This window comes from Lynx canadensis, chromosome C1, assembly GCF_007474595.2.
Source record: "Lynx canadensis isolate LIC74 chromosome C1, mLynCan4.pri.v2, whole genome shotgun sequence".
NCBI lineage: Eukaryota > Metazoa > Chordata > Mammalia > Carnivora > Felidae > Lynx > Lynx canadensis.
Genome location: NC_044310.1, coordinates 202655071 through 202673773, shown reverse-complemented (window position 1 = coordinate 202673773; position 18703 = coordinate 202655071). Strand labels below are relative to the sequence as shown.

Here is an 18703-nt window from a genome sequence, read left to right as displayed (position 1 = left end):
CAAGGGGCTTGGGTCTGACTCCGTCTCTGCCCTTTTCTGTCTTGGCCACAGCTGGAGAAAGAGACAGCTGTGGCAGCTGACGGACCCCCTGCCCACCTGCTGGTTGTGACTCAGCCTTGGAACCTCTGGACGCAGAGGGTACCCAGGGTCTATGTGAGAGTCAGGGGACCTGGGAGTGGAGTCACCAGTGGGGGGGGGAGGGGGCCTCATACCCAGGTGCTAATCCCCATCCGGCCAAGGCAGAACCAGAGCCTCACTGACCTTCTTAGAGATTAGTCCCCATGGCGACCTTGGCAACTCGCCCCCTCACTCTGGCTAGGTGTGGGGGGTGGTGTGCAGAGGCCGGGTGGGGCGGGGAGAGAGCCTTCCTGAGGCATCACAGGATCACAGCAGTCAGGGTTGGGAGGGCCCTTCCAGGGTCAGCTGTTAGTACAAAACTGGAGCCTCAAGAGAGGGAATGACCTGCCCAAGGGCACCTATAGAGCCAGAAAAGCCTCAGACCCAAAGTCAGGTCCCCAGTTCCACTCTCAAGTGTTCTTTCCAGAAGAGCAGAGGCCTGAACAAGAACAAAGGACATTAAGATACACCCCCTCGGACCCTCCCCACTCATGATCTCCTAAACTGAGATCAAGGGCAGAGCAACTTGAATGGGGTGAAGCAGGAAGGCTCTCCCTCCTGAGTACTAGGCTGGCTTCCACAAGGCCAATGTGGAAAAGGGGATGCAGATCCCAGAGCTCTGCCTGCTGCCCTGACTCCTCCCTCCAGCCCAGCCCAGCCTGCGGGTGTGGGGGGCGGGGGAAACCATGCCGCAAAGCCAGTTATAACCACAACCACAATGACAGAGCAGCTAACATTTATTGGGTGCATATGGCACGCCAGTTCTGTGCTTTACATGCACCTAAATCTTCACCACATTTTTTAAGACTATTGTCCCCATTTTACAGAGGGAAAAACTGAGAAGTAGAGTGCAGCTTATACGCAGGGGAGCTTGGATTTGAACCCAGGCTTTAGCGCAAGACTCCAGAGCACTCTTAACCCTTCAGTGTCTGTATGATCAGGGGCGGGTGACTGAGACACCTTCTCTCCTCCTCTCCGTGGCCGTGGAATGGATACGTGCATGTGTAAGCGAAGGGCGTACTTGTGTGTGACTCCAACACCCAGCACAGAGTGGCACACAGCACATTGTATTAAACGTTTGAGGAATAAGCGAGTGAACAAGTGTGTGCCCATAGATGAGTGTGATTTGGGGGGGGTCTACTGAATCCTAGGAGAGTGTTCGCATGTGATGCCTGCCGGATCTGTCTGCGTGCCTGCAACTGTGTGAATGCATGTATGCGGGTGCCCTCTCCCTGCTGCCCAGTGTGAGCCCCATCGCTTTGCGTCTGGTGAGTGGGTGGTAGTGGGAGGGGCCTCCCAATTCCCCGGATGGTAGCCAGCTCTTCACCCTACTGAGGGGCAGAGAGGAGGGGCTCTGTTTCTAGCAGGGTAAGACAATGGGTATGTGGGTGGGGCTCCCGCCCCGACAGGATCCTCCCCCCCACTCTTTTGGGGCCAGCTGTTGGACCCTGCCTGAGTTGAACTGATCTCTCACTCAGTTATCTCTGTCTCCCAGGAGACCAGATCTCACAGCCCCAGGGAAAGTGCCCTTCTGCCAGTTCCAGGCTCTAGAAGGGGGGGGGGGGGGAGGCGAGGCAGAGGGTGGGGGAGTGGGGCTGCAAAGAAGAGGCTGGTGGTGGGACCAGGGGAGGGAAGGCCCCAGTCACAGAATTTGCATCTTCAGTCACCAAAGCCCTGACTGATTTCCCAGTGAAATGAGGTGGGAGCAGGCCAACTTGAGGAGAGGACATTGGCCACTGGGTGCTTGCTCTAAGCTGCCCGGCCATACGGAGAAGTCAGGCTGTTCAGGGATGGGTGAGGGAGATGTCCCTGGGGATTCTCAGGGCCTTTACATGGAGAGAATAGAGACCTGGGTGGGAGCCCAGGATCAGGTTAAGTGTTTCTTTGTCAGATCTGCGTGCACGTCCCCTATGGGATGGGTATCTGACTGGGGTCTGAGGGCCTCACAGGTTCTTAGAACACAGGACTGAGTCTGCTGGTTTCTCTTTGGGATCTTCAGGTGCCTTGTGAGATTTTGAAGAATCGTGAGGAAGGTGACTGAAGATTTCTCTATGGGACTGAAAGTCCTCATAAGAGAGGCAGGGCTGGATAGGGTGCGGGTAGGAGTTCTTTGAGGGTGATGAGATCCCTATGAGATCTTGAGGTCTCCTGGCAGTGTAGATCTGGGGACACCATTTTCTTTTTGTCTAACTTCCCCCTCCATGCCCAAAGGCTGAGGCTGTGGATGCAGAGGAGGTAGGGGTGAGGGTGCTGAGCTGGCAAACAAAGCCACCTGTGCATCCATCCTTCAGGAAGCTCTGAGCGCAACCGAGCTGGGAAAACAAACAGGACCAGCTGCTGGGGGTTGAGAGGGGGCTAGGAGGGGATTGGGACGGGGTGGGGGGAAGCTGGGGGGCTGGAGCTGGACCAGAGAAAGGAGAAAGGAGGCTGGGACAGGGGTCCATAGCACAGAAAAGGGATAGGGATCCCAGAGTCCCATTCCAGCACACCAGGCAGGGCCACCTGACAGCCCCTTCCCCTCAGTGGGTCATTCTTCCCTTTCTCCATGACTTTGAGGCCCAGAGCCAGGGAGGGGTCTGGGGGATGTGGGGACCCTGAGAGAAGACTAGGCAACTGCCTATCGGTGGTCTTTGTGGGTGTGCCCATTTCTGAGAGAGCCGGGCACAGACATCTACAACTAGGGGGAGCAATGAATGGGCCCTACACACCATTTTCCTGATGAGGAAACTGAGGTATGCAGGAGGGAAGAGGCTGGCTAGTGCCTCACAGCTTCTTAGAGCAGAGCCAAAAGCCGAATTTAGGACTAGAAAAGGGGCGGTGTCCTTTTTCACCCAAAGGGTCTCCACCCCCAAATCCCAGCCTGATTCCTAATTCTAATTTGGATCTCAGCTGTTATTCCTCCCCACTACTTCCCTGGCCTGTGAACACACACCCCGCGCGCGCGCGCCCCTCCTGTAGAATGTGGTTGTCTGGCCAGCTGAGAAACTGGAAACTGCCCACCTAGGTGGAGCCCCAATCTCAGGGCCGCGCCCAGGACCCCCGCCCCACCTCCCGCAAACACACTGTCCATCTAAGAGACACCAGCGCACCTTCAAAGCTGACACCCAGCGCCAGCGTCACGGAACAGCGCAGACGCACAGCCTGACGCACTCGCCACCCGCGCGCACCGCCCCTCCGACCTCAGCCCCGGACCAACTCCCTCATCCACTTCACCCCTCTTCGCCCGCTTCCTCCGGCGCGTCCCGCCCGCGCCTCCTGGTGGCCGAATCCAGAATTTCTGATAGAGATGGAGGAAGAGGGAGGGAAAGGGAGAGAAGGAGAGATTCAGGTTCTCACCTCCCACCATGTCCAGGCAAAGTCCAAGGGCCAGGACACGAAGAATCCAGGACTGGCTCTTGCCTCCCTCGATAGTTTGTACTTCTTTATGGATTTGGGGAAAGTATACCCTACTTGTGTTTCTCCAACCACCGCCCGCCAAGGGTAGGGAATCAGGGAATTGGCATGGTTCTGACCCCGTCTCCAGTCAACCCCATATGGTCGTCCTTGCTGTGACTCAAATATTACTAACTGTGCTTTACTTCTCAGTTTTAGGGCACTTTATTCTTGGCATTCACCTTCACACACCTTATGATCCTCAATAGCTATTCCTTACCAATGAAAAGAGAGACCCAAGGGAGGCTCCAGTGGCTTCCAGCACTTGTTCTCAGCACTCCAGAATTTGTGTGTGTGTGGGGGGGGGGAGTTGGTAGAGTGGGCAAACCATTACCCTAGCTCTCTCACTGGGTAATTTCCTCTACTCCTCTTCCCCTCCGCCCAGACATATGGCCCAGCCTGACCACTTTGTTGCCTCACTCACTCATGTTTTATTGAGCACCTACTATGTGTCCAGCACCATGCTGGGTTTGAGGATAACAACAGGACTGACACAGCCCCTGCCTCCTTAAACAGAGCTTACACTCTAGCAAGGGAGACACTCGGTACAGCCATAAACACACATAAACAAAAGATGAAGACAGCTTTAGAGTGACAAACACTGTAAAGAAAATAGGGTGAGGGGTGCCTGGGTTTCTCAGTCGGTTAAGCCTAGGGCTTCAGACGTCAGCTCAGGTCATGATCTCACGGGTTTGTGAGTTTGAGCCCGCATCAGGCTCTGTGCTGACAGCTCAGAGCCTGAAGCCTGCTTCAGATTCTGTATCTCCCTTTCTCTCTGCCCCTCTCCATTCCTGCTCTGTGTCTCTCTGAAAATTAAATAAAACATTTTAAAAAACAGAAGAAGAAAAGAAAACAGGGTGGTATGATGAATAGTAAATGCCAGGAACAGCATCACTCAGGAGGTAATAAAGAAGCCAGCATGCCAAAGTCTTTGACTAAGACACTCCAGGCAACAAGAACAGCAAATGCAAAGGCCCTGAGGTGGAAATGAGCTTTGGGCAGTTGGGAGAAAAGATGGACGGTCAGCATGGCTAGCCTGCCAGGAGCTGGAGGTGGCTGCATCTGGCCTATGAGTCCTTTTAGTCACAGGAGGCTGAGTGGCAAGAGGACTGGCTTTGGAGTCAAAAGGTTTAAATTCTAATCTTGCTTCGACACCGGTTTTGTGAATCTGGCCAAAGGTCGGCGCACCCTTGACCCTCAGTTCCCACATCTGTATATCCAAGCCTACCGCTCTCGACTGTTGTTGAGTCTATAAAGAAAGCACTTGGCTCATAGGAGCAACAAAATATTATTAGTTCCCTTCTCACTCTCCCCTCCACTTCTGCTGGAATAGCCCCTCCATTAAGGAAAACTCACAATTTTGCCAGAAGTCTTTGTGCCTCATTGAGAGCTACGATAGTTGGGACATTCCGCGGTCAATTGTGAGGAAATGTCCTCCCTGGAGCCTCCCTTAGGTTGCCAAGCCTTTCCTCCTCCTCTCCCTCCCACACTTCTCCCCGACACACAGGGCGCTGGCAATGAGGGTAAGAGCCTTGGCCCTTCACTCCCAACCAGAGCTCTCAGACCCTGGAGCTCGGTGTGGCGATTGGGAGAGTCGCGCTAAGGTTGAAATATTCTTTCTACCTACCAAAGCGAGCCACTTCCCTAGCTACTATTATTTCTAAGCGCTTCGTAAATCCGCGCCCTCCCTTGGGCGGTTCACTTTCCCTGAGTTCAGCGCCGCCTCGCGGCGGCGAGTCCTGCGGGTGAAAGGACCGCAGAGCCGGTTCTGGGAACTCAAGCTTGGGTGGAAAGGAGCCACAACGGGCCGATCCTCCGGGGAAAAGAGGACTGAGGGGCGTGAGGAAAGTCTCTGGCGGAAAGTCGTGTCTACCCTCCCTGCCCAGCGTGGCCCCAAAGAGAGGCCTTGACCTAAGCCTGAGGAAGAGGCGGAGTTTAGACGTTGGGAAGAACTCCCCGCGCCCTCCAGTCAAGAATTGGCGGTCTTAGCCGGGCGGCCCCAGGGTGACCTGGTATCTCCATCCCTAAGTGTCCGGGCCAGGGAGGGCGCGTTCTGCCCAGAGCTCGGGTGCGCCTTGCCTGGCTCAGGCCCCCAATAAAGAAAAAGCGGAGTCAGCCTCAGCTGTGGCGGGCGCGGGACGTGTGCCTCAGCACTTTCTATTGTAATCCCGGAGGGCTGGGGCCAGATTGGTGGCTTTGGGAAAGGCCTCGGCTCCCCAGAGGACACCAGAACTGACCGCAGCCTGCCCGCTGACTCAGCTCCCCCCACCCCAGCGGGAGGGAATGCGGGGAGGGGAGGCGAGGCCGGGTATAAAGCCCCGCACGCCCGGCCCGCGCGCAGCCTCTCCATTTTTCCGTCAGTACCGCGCTCACCCACCCGGTGAATACTCCGTGCTGGGGCAGGGTTTCTCCGGGGCGGGGGAGGGCGAGGTGAGGGAGAGCCTCTAGCGGCCCTGATCCAGCCCCGCGTTCTTCACCCCCAACCCGGGTTGGGCGAGCCTGGGCCCCGGATGGGGGCTGAGGGACGCTGAGCCTTTGGTCCCACCCTTCTCTCCCCAGCGGCATGAGCAGCGCCCCCGCGCCGGGCCCGCCGCCCGCCAGCCTCACGCTCTGGGACGAGGAGGACTTCCAGGGTCGCCGCTGCAGGCTGCTGAGCGACTGCGCAAACATCGCCGAGCGCGGAGGCCTGCGCAGGGTGCGCTCCGTCAAGGTGGAAAATGGCGCGTGAGTGATGGTACAGGCGCGGCCGGGCTGGGTTGGGGGCCGCCGGGCTCCCCTGGCCTAAGCTCCGAGCCTGGGACCTCAGCTCTCAGCCCTCCGTTCCCCAGACTGTTAGCCCTGCCTGAGACTGACCAACATGGGAAACCCCTTGGCCTCCCAGAACTCCCCCACGTGCCACAAGACAAATCATGTGAACTAAAAGGATAAAGGCGAGAGGCAACCCTTTGCGGGAGCCCCGTGAGATGGGCCTGAACCCTGAAGGGGTTCCCAGTGTAGTTATTTCCTCCCCAGAGTTTTTCTCTGTGCAGCTAGATAGTTCTGAACTTGGTGTAACAAAAGAAGCTAAATCTCTTCCTCTCGCTCCATCCTGGTCTCTGAGAGCCTGGGGCGCTTGGGAGAGCTGAGGCCTCTGATTATTGCAGGTTGTTGTTATCACAGATTGCCACCGCAGGTTGGGGGGTTCCTACACCTACCTTTGCAGGCACCTAAATCCTCGAGGTAGGAACCGTTGGTAGGTGATCTTCAGAACCTGGAAAATTCCTTTCATCCTGGGGAGGCTAAGCTGGAAGCCTGGATCCCTGAAACCCCAGATAGCAGCTATATACGGTCTTTAGTTTTTCTAGAGGGGCCATATTGCCATGTGCTGTGTATGTCAGGGTAAGGACTTGGGGTTGGAGAAAAAAGATGGGGTTCTCAGTCTTTTCGATCACAGTAATCAAGGTGGGGACAGAGGAAGGAGTGAGCCTGGGGCAGATGCCTCCCAGCTTTCTTTGTCTTTCCCCAGTTGGGTGGCCTTTGAGTACCCTGACTTCCAGGGACAGCAGTTCATTCTGGAGAAGGGTGACTATCCTCGCTGGAGTGCCTGGAGTGGCAGTGGCGGCCACCACAGCGACCAGCTGCTCTCCTTCCGGCCAGTGCTCTGCGCAGTAAGCACAGCCTTCCCCTTCCCCTTCTGCTTTCTACCTCCTCACTCCAGACCCTGACCCCACGATGGCACCTCATAAAGGCTGTCCATCCAGTGTATGGGAATGTGTAAACACAGTTCCTAGATGAGTGGTAGTGGCATTACTTCCAGAACCAGAAGAGTCCCTGAAAGTTGGGACAGTGGACCTCAGTCAGGTGCCCAAAAATCAGCACCACGGACAGCACCAAGCCCATGCCTGTCTTGAGCACCCATGTTCCTCACATCATGTCGTCCACACCTGTTAAAGAGTGCTTCTGCCATCACACAGTCCTGTAAGGTTGGGACGGCTGCTGTTAGCCTCATATACAGGTATGGAAATGGGGCTCAGAAGGGCAAAGTGACTTGCCCTCGGACACAAGGGTTAATGTGATGAGACTAGAACTCAATTCAGGGATCATTGTTGAGAAGAGATCAATCTCTGTGTGTATGTATGTGGGGGAAGTGCTAGCAATGAATCAAACGAATCACTGGACAGGAGGATCTCACTTCTCACTTGTGCTGACTTAGGTACCCTACTGTTGAGGCCTGGGGCTGAGAGGTAGAGGGCAAAGAGCAAATGCTGACTCAGCCAACCTTCTATATTCCAGGAGGGGAAGGCCCTAGGACTATGGAAGCCCAGACTCAGCCAACACTGATGCCTGGCCTGTCTGTTGTGATTCTGCCATCTGGCACCCCTCAGTTGGGCCTTACCCTATGAGAGGCTGTTCCCAAGGTGCTGCACAGGGGATTGAGTAGTCAATGAGGCCCTTAAGAAAACTGCCTTGGTTCATGGGCCAAATTTCTCTCAGGATCCCTGATTTTCCTTCTGCAAAGAGGTCCAGATTACAAGATGCTCTCTAGTCCTGACCTGGAAGGGTTTCTGGGAAACCCTCAGTCTCACCATCTCAACCCAGAGCCATAGAAGGGACTAGGTGAGGGACTTCTGAGCCTCCCAGCTTCCTAGCCTGCTATGGACCTGATGGAGTGATTTTTGGGAATGCTTGTGGAGCCAAAGTGTCTGCAGAGCTTGTGTTGGGTGGCAAGGTGGGGAGAGTAGGGCTGAGAATGTACCCATTAATACCTCTTTGGAGGGCCTAACCTGACCACTCCCACCTTCCTGTGCTTCAGAATCACAGTGACAGCCGTGTGACCCTGTTTGAGGGAGATAACTTCCAGGGCTGCAAGTTTGAACTCACTGATGACTACCCATCCCTGCCCTCCATGGGCTGGGCCAGCAAGGATGTGGGTTCTCTCAAAGTCAGCTCTGGAGCGTGAGTCCCAGGACTGGAACAGGGGAGATGGGAAGAGAAGGGAGGCAATAGAGACCAGGGAGGGGGGTTGGGAAAGGTGATGGGGTGCTAAGAGACATAGTAAAGAGATGCTGAGTACTGGGGGACCGGGAGAAGTGAGATGATGGAGACAGACTGGGGGGGGGCAGAGAATAGGAGAATAAGAGTCAGAGGGCCAATGTGGGGATAGAGCAAGGGATTTTTAAAAAGATGGATGAAGAGGCAATGGAGAGTGGGAATAGGGGAGAGAGATCATTGCAGGGAAAATTGAAGCAATGCCATTGGAGCTAGGGGCTGGGGCTGCAAAAGGAGGGCTGCTAATGGGGGACATTGGTGGGGGTGGGGGCAGAGCCTGCTCACCACCCCTGTGATCTCACTGGCCTAGGTGGGTGGCCTACCAGTACCCAGGCTATCGAGGCTACCAGTATGTATTGGAGCGGGACCGGCACAGTGGGGAGTTCCGAAACTACAGTGAATTTGGCACACAGGCCCACACTGGGCTGCTGCAGTCCATTCGAAGAGTCCAGCACTAAGCTCCACAGCCCTGACACCTCCCATGAGGACCCTCAATAAAGGTTCCTGAACCTGCCTGCCCCTCTTGCCTCTTTCTTGGTGTCTTGCGTTGTGATCTTCATCCTAATCCTTCTGAAGGTCCTTCCCTGTCAACCTGACTTTTCCCTCAGGCTTTGGGACTGTTGACTATGAAGCATAAACTGGCTTAGGATGTATGTGGCTAGATCCCGACAGGGCTGAGAAAACAGCTGTTAAGAACCTTGGGCATCCTGTTAAAGACAACCAGTCCCACACCTCTCCCTGATAAAGGCCGATCAGCTTGGTCCAAGTGTACCATAGCACACACATGGTGTCTTTGCCATCCTCTGGTTTGGGTGCACACAGTCCTATCACAGCACTCATAGCTGAATCCCACCCACCTGGGCCAGGCACCAGCATGCACGGCAGGACCTACTTAACCCTATGTGGAGCTCAGTTGGATTCTTCTCTAACCCCCAGGAGTTTGTCTTCTAGCCTGGCTCCCTATCCAACTGAGTAAAGCCTGCACCCTTTTCCTAGCTTTATAGAATCTCTGTCTGATAGAGAAACAACACTGTAAAAGGATAAATGAGTGGGAAATTCCACTGCCTCCCAGGGCCTTTGAAAGGGGAGACTTTCTCTGAGTGGAGCCCCAGACCCTTTGTCTGAATAACAATCCCTTCGCGATATTGAGCTCCAACATTTACAAAGCATTTTTATGCGCCTCCTCTCAGCTGTTCCCAAGAACCCTCTTCATTCTTCCTCTCTCTCCCCTCTCTTCAGAGGGTTGGTCAGCTGCAAAGTCTACCCCACAGTCACTGACCACAATGAGCCTGGTTTCTGGAGTGGTGGCAGAAGACCATAGCCATGTTGTGGCTGAGTGTGGTAGCAGAGCCCTTGGCACCAAAGCAGTTTCTACCTAGTTCCCTCACTGGCCCAGTTAATGATACCCTTAGTCTCATAAGCAGGGCCTTCAAGGCCCTGGGGACTCCCCTCACTCTGTCATTCAGGGATGCTTGTGTTTTCAAGCCCCTAGTGGACCTGTCAATGGGGAGAAGTGGCCCAGATCATCGCTCAAGCCCAGAGAAGGTAGGGAGAACAGACTTGGACCTTAGCCATTCCCAAGGGCCCAGCTGTGCAGTCAGGCATCTGCTCCCTTAGAAAGAGCCCTGGACCAGAAGTCAGAACACCTGGGACCCAATAATGTAGCATCCGTGAACCTCTACTCCCTCACCTGTAAACTGGGGCTACTGATCCCTGCCTTGTCTATCTCACAGTGTCGTGAGGATTCAAGGAGAACCCACTGAAAATGCTTGTGGTGTTATGGAAAAGCACTGGGGCAGTCAACATAGGGCCCTCATTCCCTTGCACTACCCCCCATCCCACGATCCATGGATCCTAGGGTTAAGTCGGGAGAGCATGGGACAAAATTCTAGGTAGGGTATGAATTCTGCTTTATACCCGGATGAGTTCTAGAGTCCATGGCCCCTGTTACATTTGATTCTCCTAACACCTTCCATACTTCATCCATTTCACCAACGAAGCTGGGCTGAGAGGGAGAAGGTTTGATGAGGCCATCCACTTAAATGGTGACAAAGTCAGGACTTGAACACAGGGCTCCTGACCCCAAATCCAGGACCCCTGTTAAGGGGAGGCTGACCTGAGCTGTGGCTAAAAGCCTCAGCAGAGGGGCGCCTGGGTGGCGCAGTCGGTTAACCGTCCGACTTCAGCCGGGTCACGATCTCGCGGTCCGTGAGTTCGAGCCCCGCGTCGGGCTCTGGGCTGATGGCTCAGAGGCTGGAGCCTGTTTCCGATTCTGTGTCTCCCTCTCTCTCTGCCCCTCCCCCGTTCATGCTCTGTCTCTCTCTGTCCCAAAAATAAATAAACGTTGAAAGAAAAAAAAATTAAAAAAAAAAAAAGCCTCAGCAGAGCCCCAAACCTTTTTGGGTCCCAGAAGAGCCTGGGGTTCCTTCCTGGTCCTAAATGTCCCCTTGGGGGATGGTAATAGTAACAATAGCTAAATGTATATAGAGCCTGTCTGAGTGTTCAGCACAGGTTATATAAGCCTCGTAATTCTGTATGGTAGGTACTGTAGTCCCCATTTTACAGCAGAAGGGACTAACTTCCCCAAAGCCGTACAAGAAATGGGGGAATTGGAGTTGAACCCAGAACTCAGACCAACTGGCTTCAGAGCCCAGCAGTCTACCTCTCCACTTCCTGCTTTGCAAGGGTAGGCAGTGGACAAAGGGAGATCTAGTATCCACCATCAGCTAAGCTGCCCTCCTTCTAGGAGGGTCTGTGGCTTCTGGGAGGAGTCAGCAAGATGGCTGTAGGGACTGCCAGCGTGAACTTGAATAGGACACTCCGATTTCTAGGTCTTAGTGTCCCCACCTGGGAGTTGAGAGAGCTAATATTTGCTTCAGGCTTTGTCAACACGAACCTTCTAGGTTTTCCTGGACCTAGGGGTCCAACTCCGCTTCCCACATTGGAAACTAAGGAGTATAGGATGCAGAGGCCAGGCTAGAACTGAGTGTTTCCACCTTTCCAACCTCCTCCCACTCTAGGCAGGTTGATGGTCAGCAGAACCCTGTGGGACTGTCACCCAGCCAGCTGGAAGGAGGATGCAGGAGAAGCTGCCTGGGACTCATCCATTGGCTGCACTCGGCCAAGGCCAAAGGGGATGAAGGAGGTCTTCTCCTTTCAGGCACAGCCAAGACCCAAGGGTCAGGGATGGGTGGGGGGGGGGACACCTCTCAAACTCTTTCCAGAGCTCACCTACCCCTCTAGCACCTGAGTCTTCAGTGAGGTGGAGGCACAGAGCCTGAGCTGTTGATCCCTCACCAGTCTGGAGCTGGGATGTCTGGATAGACCCCCAACTCTGAGCATCTCTCCCTTCTGTCTCAGCCTTCTGCTGAGAGCATTATGTGGGTGAACCTCACTGCCTCCCCACTCTCTCAGCTCTGACCTCCTGCCCCTCATTTTCTATCTAGGAAAGAAATATGAAGGCATGAAGGAAAGAGATTGGGACCTCAACCCCACCCCTAGGCCCTCCCCTCCTGTGAAGCCCTGGGTTTGGTCCCCAGGGAGGATCCTAACCTCTTATCTTTGCTCCCCCCAGATTCTTCATCCACATCCTGAAGCCCCATCTCTCTTCCTTTAGGATCCTCTAGCATCCTGAGATCTCCCATTTCCCCCTGGGCTCTGCCTCCCTCACTCCTCCTTTGCTCCTTCTGACTTTTGCACCCTCCATCAGCAAAGATGAACACTCCAGCAGTTACAGCAAGTGAGGAATGAGCAGGGGCCCTCCCTGCTGAGCCCCTGAAGTTGGGCTTCTCAGCCATCCTCAATCAGGCACCCCTGGATCATGGATTCTGCAGGAGACTTGCCCACTCCAATCAGTGTAACCTGAAGCCCCAGGTCTCCTCATCTCTTGGGCACAAGCAGTGTCCGTTTGGACAGTAGCCACCAGGTGCTGCATGGCTGCAGCGGGGCTCTTAGCCCAGAGCCTCATCTTCAGCTAGCATCCCTCCTAAGCTAGGCTCTCTTGAGCCAGGAAGCCCCACAGAGACTCCAGGCCACTTGGGAACCACATCTGCTTTGCGAATACACAACCAGCATCTTTGGAATGGATTTCAGCTTCCACAACTCCTCCCGCCCTGGGTGGGGGGCCTTAGATAGTACACAACACTGTTTCTACCCCTTTCCTCCTGCTAGAACAAGGTACCAGTTGTTCAGAGAGAACCAGGATGAGAGTAGTTGTGAGGGTGGATAGTGGGGTGGGGTGAGGGGAAGGGGATGGATGGAAGAGCTATAGTTTGGGGAGGAAGAGGAGCCTACCACGTGCCACAAATTAGGAGCAAATGAATGAGAAAAGGAGAGACATAGGAAACAGGAAGGGGGATGGCATAGAAGAGACGAGATGAGGAAGGAGAGACCTAGAAAGGGGGAGAAGGGGGAACCCACTTGAAGTTGTGGGGGGAGAGGGCCCCGCGCTGGCCTAAAGGCCTGGGAGACCTGGAAAGGCAGGGAACAGGCCAAAGCAAGAGGGAAACAGGGAAGGAGATCGGGTCTCCAGGGAAGAGTAGAGAGCAGGCGAGGAGGAGTAGGGAGAAGGCGCTGGGAGGAGGAGGGGGCGGAGATAAAGGGAGCAACTGCTGCCCGGCCGGGAGCGGAGCGACAGGCGAGAGGGAGGGAAGCGGAAATTTAAAAGTGAAGATGGAGATAACGCAGCCTGGAGACGGGAACCCGGGCGGGGGTGGGGGGAGGAAGGGGGAGGAGAGCGGAGCCGAGATGGGGGCGGGAATGGGCGGAAGGAGGGGCTGTGGCCCCGGGGGTCCGAGGTGGGCCGGGTACTCTGCCCCTTCGCTGTTTGCTGAGAGTCACGGAGGCGGAAAAGAAATGCGCTCCCGACCCCTATCAGAGCGGGAGGCCCAGGCCCATCCCCCGCGCGTCTCCCGGGTTGCGGGGCGCTGGGGGCTGCTGGGTGCGCTTGGCTGCGGCGCGGCGCGTCGGAGACTTTATTGCGATGGGGCGATAAGAGGGGCGGGGGCGGGGTCCGGGGGGCCGAGGCAGCAGCGCTTTAATTAAAACGGAAATTGCGGCCCCTGCCCGCGCGGGGGGCCGGAGGGTTCCAAGCAGCCTGGTAGCTGGGAGCATCGCTCCAGGACCCCCTCCATCCCCCGCCACACCCGGGCAGCCCCCTCCCGCCAGGCCCTGTCGGACCTGTTCCGTCTTCTTCTCCTTGTCACCCGCGGTTGCCTCCGGCGGGGATCCGTGCCCCGGAGCGCAAAGCCTGACGCTTCCCCCCTTTCTCATCCCCCCCCCCACCTCCCACCACCCAGTCCCTGGCGGCGATGAGACAGAGCGGCGCCTCCCAGCCCCTGCTGATCAACATGTACCTGCCAGGTACCAGGGACCAGCCGGGGGCTGGAGGCACCGGGACCTGGGGCCGGAAGTTTGGACTAGGGCATGGGAAGGGGTTGCTGGGGTCCAAGGGAAGGGGATGCGGTCCAGACACTAGGATTGCTGGGAAGACTGAGCAATCTAGGGCACGGGGGACCTTAAAGGCAGATGGAGAGGTTTGGGGTTTTAGTGCTAGGTCTAAGGACTCCAAGTGAGCAGATTGGGAACCTGGGAGGCCGAGGGCGGGAGCTCAGGGGCTGAGAAAGCCTGGTAGGGGGAGCAGAGGTCTTCGGTGTGGCCGGGGACTGACTCCGTGTGCGTTCAGCGTTGGGAGGCTGTGGTCCGCTGAGCGTCGCCCCTGCGCCCTCGTGGCTCCTCACCTCCGTGCTCCGAGCGTTCCCACCAGCCCAGCCTTCCAGGCGCCCTCCTCTCCTTTCCGATGGTCTCCGGGCGCTCCCGCTCGCCAGGCGCACTGCCTGCTCGGCTTTATAAGGCTCCCGCCGGCCCGTTCGGAAAGCGGATTTCCTTTTTCCTGGACGCGTTTCCTGACTTGGGCGTTATGGAGGGGCTCCGCGCGGCGCGCGCCCAGGCCAGGCTCCGGGAGGAGGAGCTGGCGGCTCGAGCCCCCAGCCTTGCACCCAGGAATCAACCCCCAACACCCCCATCCTCCCGAGCCTTGGCCCGGAGCCCTTTCGGTCAAGTCCACAACCTCCGCCCCGGTCCTCCTGACTGTTTTTTCCCGCTGCTACAGATCCCGTCGGAGACGGTCTCTTCAAGGATGGGAAGAGCCCGGGGTGGGGGCCGCTGAGCCCGGCGGTACAGAAAGGTGAGCTGGCCCGCGGACTGGGGGCGGGGGTGAGGACAGTGGATGGAGGCCGGGGCATCCACCCTAAAAGGACGGGCGCCACCGGCCACCCGATCGGAGGGTGGAAGCGATGTGTACTGCAGGGCTCTGGAAAGGGAGGGTGCAGGCATACTGTGGAGGCCGAGGAGAGGGGGCATGCACTTGGCTTTTGGCTCCAGCATATTCCAGGTCCCAGGGCTGGACCTGCAGACCAGGGCAGAGGGAGAGGATCCTAGCCCTTGGCCTTTTCTGCTGCAGGGCCAGGACCCAGGTGCTTGGTGTCCTTTCCCTATTGGCAGCAGGAGCACAAGGCTCAGGACCTCTGGGCACGGGGACCCCGATAATTACTCCCTGGCCACTCCAAGCCTCCTCACCACAGCACCGGGCCAGCACCTACCTGCCTCACTGGCCCAGGCTGGCGAGGCTCTGGGAGCCAAGTCTGCTAGGCTTCGTTTCCCTACCCAGTTCCGCACGTCTCTAAATTACTCTAGGTTTTGCCTTGTTGGTCTCAGAGCCTGGCTGGCCCTCCCGCAAAGCCTCCCCAAAGCCCCCCACCTCCCCGCTCCTCTCTCCTCCCCCACCTTCCTCTCCTCTCCCCTTCCCCACCTCAGTACCCTAGATCTCACCAAGTCACGGTAACCACAAAGACAAGGTTGGCAACTGCTTTACCCAAAAGGAAACGTGATTCCCAACAAGAATGGGTTTCCAAGCTTCTGATGTCGGTCTGCATCAATGCCAGCTGCACGTTTTCACCCAAACCTTTCCTTGTTTCTGACCCTAAAGCTCCTGACCTGAAGTCAGGCAGCTACTGGCTGCGCTGGTGTGGAGGGATTGGGGTTGAAGCGAGGGTGAGTAGCAGGTCTGCGTTTAGAGCGAGGGGTTGAGAAAAGAAGAGAGGTCCCACCTGACTTGATTGGAATCAATCATCAGACTACTCGAAGGAACACTCCCCCCCTTTTTTCCCCTAAAAGAGAGTGCGAGGAAGTAATTGTATCAAGATTTTTCTCCCCTTGTCCGACGGAGCCTCCAAAACAAGGGAGTGGAAATTCTCGGGCAGCCCTCTGTCTCCTCGCCGGCATATCTGGGAAACACCTACTGGCCGCTTCCAGCAAATCCCCAAATCAGGACTGGGCCGAAGAGCCCGGGAGATGGCCAAAGATAGGGAGGTGGCAGGGAGCCAAGCACGGGCGGCTTCCCAGTCTCATCACCTCTCCTCAGAGCTGTGCGTCAAGCCCCAGAGAAGTATAACACCTCCACATGCCAGAATCCCGCCTGTTCCGAAAATGGGGACTCAACCCGAGTAGCTGTGCTCTGCACACTGGGCAGTTGAGAAGGGTGGGGAGCCTTCAGAGTCTGACTGTCCTCGCGCCCACTGGGGGCCACTGCCCCCATTCCTGTCTGACTGGTACCGCAAGAAAGCCAGCCTCCACCTCTTCTCCACTTTAGGCAGGGTCAGTCCGACTAACTGTACGCCTTTGGGGGCTAGGCCTTGTCTAGGGGCGGGGGTGATCCTGCCGCACTCCTGCCTCTTCCCTCTGGACTTGCGGACAAGGTCCAGCGGGGACGGGGCAGTCTGACGACCTGCGCAGACTACCCTGTGCGGTTGTGTGGGCTCCTCTCTGCTGAATAGGGGCGCAGGGCCAAGGCGGCCCGCGTAGGGGCTGCTATTCGGCCCCTGCTGGCCTGCGAGAGAGCCGCTGCTGCTCCCACGCAAAGGAGGCTGTGCTTCGCCCTGCCCTCCTCCCCAGTTCTCACACACCCAGGCGCCCGCGGAGCTGTGTCCTCCTCGGTGGGAGCCGTATGTCCATTGTGCAAAAGCGCGGTAAGCGCTAAGGACCGCTCGGCGGATCAGCCCCTCCCTGGCCAGCCGCTGCAGCTGCGCCCAGCTACCCCGCTGGCCGCGCCTGTTCCCTCCCCGACGCCGGGTCCCACCCGGCCGGGCCGGTCTCCCGCCTCACCTCTTCCCCTACCTCCTGCCTCCCCCATCCCGCCTGCGGCTGACAGCCCCGTCCCCACAGGCAGCGGGCAGATCCAGCTGTGGCAGTTTCTGCTGGAGCTACTGGCGGACCGCGCCAACGCCGGCTGCATCGCGTGGGAGGGTGGCCACGGCGAATTCAAGCTCACGGACCCAGACGAAGTGGCTCGGCGCTGGGGCGAGCGCAAAAGCAAGCCCAACATGAACTACGACAAGCTGAGCCGCGCGCTGCGCTACTACTACGACAAGAACATCATGAGCAAGGTGCACGGCAAGCGCTACGCCTACCGCTTCGACTTCCAGGGCCTGGCCCAGGCCTGCCAGCCGCCGCCCGCGCACGCCCACGCCGCCGCCGCGGCCGCGGCCGCCGCCGCCGCCGCCCAGGACGGCGCGCTCTACAAGCTGCCAGCCGGCCTCGCCCCGCTGCCCTTCCCCGGCCTCTCCAAACTCAACCTCATGGCCGCCTCGGCCGGAGTCGCGCCCGCCGGCTTCTCCTACTGGCCCGGCCCGGGCCCCGCCGCCACCGCCGCCGCCACCGCCGCACTCTACCCCAGCCCCGGCTTGCAGCCCCCTCCCGGGCCCTTCGGCGCGGTGGCCGCCGCCTCGCACTTGGGGGGCCACTACCACTAGACGGGCGGCCGGGTGCCGCGCGCGCCCTCTCCCAGGCGCCGCGCGGCCTCGCTCGATCCCGTCCACACCCCGGGGCAGGGGCCCGGAGCCTCCCCCCCACACCGTTCCTTTGATCTCAGATTTTACTTCATCGCCGCCCCCAGCCCCGACGGAAGGGACCTGAAGCCTCCTCAGTCTTCTTTTAACACTGGATTTGCCACCACCCCCAGCTGTGACAGTGGCCTGCCCCCACTTCCTTTAACCTCCTTCTTCTAGACCCCAGACCACGAAGGGGGTTCCCGGACCTCCCCGTCTTTTTCTGCCCTCCACCTGTCCTTCGGCCTGGCTCCTGAAAGCCCCCTCCATTATGACCCCTCTCTTTCGAATTCCAAACCTTTTCTCATTTTTTCTCTCCCCCACCAAGCTGCCCCACCCCAGCATGATGGAGGCCTCACACCGTCCACCTGCTCCTCCACCGCCAGGGCTTCACCGGACTTGGTGAGGGCCACTGCCCCTGTGACACATCTAGGTAGCTTCTGGGCCCCTTTCCTCCGCCCCCGCCCCCCACGCTCAGGATGGCCTGGTGTGTTTCTATTCCCTTCCCTTCTATTAAAGCTCCCGAGCTCCCTACTGTCTCCTCTCTGTGTTCTTTGCTGCACCAGAGGGTTTTTTCAGAGGGAAAGGAAATGCCCGGCTCAGGCCTGGCAGAGAAGCGTCAGGAGGAAGAGTTGGAGAGAATGAAGGCAAAGCAGGCTTGGGTGCCACCAGAGGAGAGAGAGGAGCCCCTGGAGGGTGGGCTCAGCGTAAGAGGGAGACTGACCTGCGGCAGCCCCACCCTCCACCGAGCAGGGGACCCCAACCTGCCTCACCCTCCCTTCCACCTGCCCCACCCTCCCTTCCACCTGCCCCACCCTCCCTTCCACCTCCACCTCTCAGTCACCCCACCCCATCTTTTTTTTTTTTAATGTTTATTTTTGAGAGAGAGAGAGCGAGAGCACGAGTGGGGAAGGGGCAGAGAGAGAGGGAGACACAGAATCCTAAGCAGGCTCCAGACTCCAAGCTGTCAGCACAGAGACCTAGGCACTGCTCCAACTAACCAACCGGGAGATCGTGACCTGAGCCCAAGTCGGAGGCTTAGCCGTCTGCACCCCCCCCAGGAGCCCCCCGACCTATCTTTTAAAAAATTTTTATTTCTGAGAGAGAGAGAGAGAGAGAGAGAGAGAGAGAGAGAAAGAACGAGCAGGGGAGGGGCAGAGAGGCAGGGAGACAGAGGATTGGAACCAGGCTCCAAGCAGACAGCAGAGAGCTGGATGCCGGGCTGGAATTCAAAAACGGGGAGA

General features: G+C 57.5%; 2 protein-coding genes across 2 annotated transcripts; both read left to right on the top strand.

The window, feature by feature from the left end:
- Positions 1-6112: 6112 nt before the first annotated feature.
- Positions 6113-9078, top strand: CRYBA2 (crystallin beta A2). The gene is made up of 4 exons (XM_030326365.1): positions 6113-6273; positions 7055-7196; positions 8342-8484; positions 8888-9078. Exons 1-4 carry the CDS (start codon positions 6113-6115, stop codon positions 9033-9035), a joined length of 594 nt encoding a protein of 197 aa, XP_030182225.1. The 3' UTR covers positions 9036-9078.
- Positions 9079-13859: 4781 nt separating this feature from the next.
- On the top strand, positions 13860-17384 carry FEV (FEV transcription factor, ETS family member). Its single transcript, XM_030326366.1, has 3 exons — positions 13860-13938; positions 14687-14761; positions 16798-17384. The coding sequence occupies exons 1-3, from the start codon at positions 13887-13889 to the stop codon at positions 17382-17384; spliced, it is 714 nt and encodes a 237-aa protein (XP_030182226.1). The 5' UTR covers positions 13860-13886.
- Positions 17385-18703: the final 1319 nt, after the last annotated feature.